The following is a 955-nucleotide window of genomic DNA, read 5'->3' as shown; positions in this document are numbered from 1 at the left end:
TCTTCTCTTTCATCACTGTTCTTTCTAGATACAGGTATGTAGTAAGTGTTCGGGCAGATACTTCAGTGTCTTCTTTAGTTTCAGGTTCTTCATTTATCCTCATAATTTTATCTCGAGATAGAAGTAGAGTCTTCTGGAGACAGTCAAGATCATGTTATCCTGTTGTTTGGATTAACTAGGGTTTTCTGCATTTGCTGTGAAGGAAAATTCTCTGACCGTCTCTTCCCCCGACAGCTCTCTTCACCATCATCACTTTCCCCTTTTTATTCGCTGTGATGTTTGGAGACTTTGGACATGGCTTTGTGATGTTCTTATTTGCTCTTTTGTTGGTGTTAAATGAAAATCATCCCAGACTGAAGCAGTCACAAGAGGTAAAAATATCAACTCTCGCTCATTCTGTCTGGTTGGGTGGCATTAGTGGTGATTGTCTTCTCTTTAACCAGAAAGGAGACAATCTGTCAACATTAAGTTTGGTGACAATTGTCATTGACCTGAAATGTATGAGATATGTGGTCTGTTGTGTCAGTGTGACAAGGACTTCTGCTATGACCTAACATTTTTTGAGAAGAATTCCTGAGAGGATGGCTAAGAACAGTCCAGTTTGATCAAAAGTGCTACTGAAGAATTCTGATCAAAAGGGGGAAGAATGCAGAACAGAATTTGAAATTGTCATAGAATCCAGACTTTCTGGAGCCATAGAAACTGGATTGAACCCTCAAAAACATTGCCCAGAGATAATCTAAAGTCATCTTAAAACTAAATAAGAGTTTAGCCTAACTTAAAAAGAAAAGCCTGCCTTAAGCATTGTATTCTTTTAGAAAACTATTTATTTGGAATCAAACTGACATAGCAACTTGAAAGGACAGACGGGAAGCTTAGGGGCAGTGAGTTTATGTTACTGGGAGAGGAACAACTCAGAGAAGGAGGGTGAGAATGCAGTACTAGAAGAATGCAG

General features: G+C 39.0%; 1 protein-coding gene across 1 annotated transcript in view; it reads left to right on the top strand.

Annotated features, from left to right (window-relative positions):
- Nucleotides 1-955, top strand: part of ATP6V0A2 (ATPase H+ transporting V0 subunit a2) — a 64,733-nt gene that overhangs the window by 43,922 nt on the left and 19,856 nt on the right. Inside the window, exon 9 of the mRNA XM_042780592.1 lies at nt 235-371. Within this exon, the coding sequence (XP_042636526.1) occupies nt 235-371 (137 nt within the window). The remainder of the gene's footprint in view (nt 1-234; nt 372-955) is intronic.

This window comes from Orycteropus afer, unplaced genomic scaffold (assembly GCF_000298275.1).
Source record: "Orycteropus afer afer isolate SDZICR_OR568_19922 unplaced genomic scaffold, OryAfe1.0 scaffold00048, whole genome shotgun sequence".
NCBI lineage: Eukaryota > Metazoa > Chordata > Mammalia > Tubulidentata > Orycteropodidae > Orycteropus > Orycteropus afer.
The sequence above is the reverse complement of the archived record's forward strand: the minus strand, read 5'-3'. Positions and strand labels throughout refer to the sequence as shown.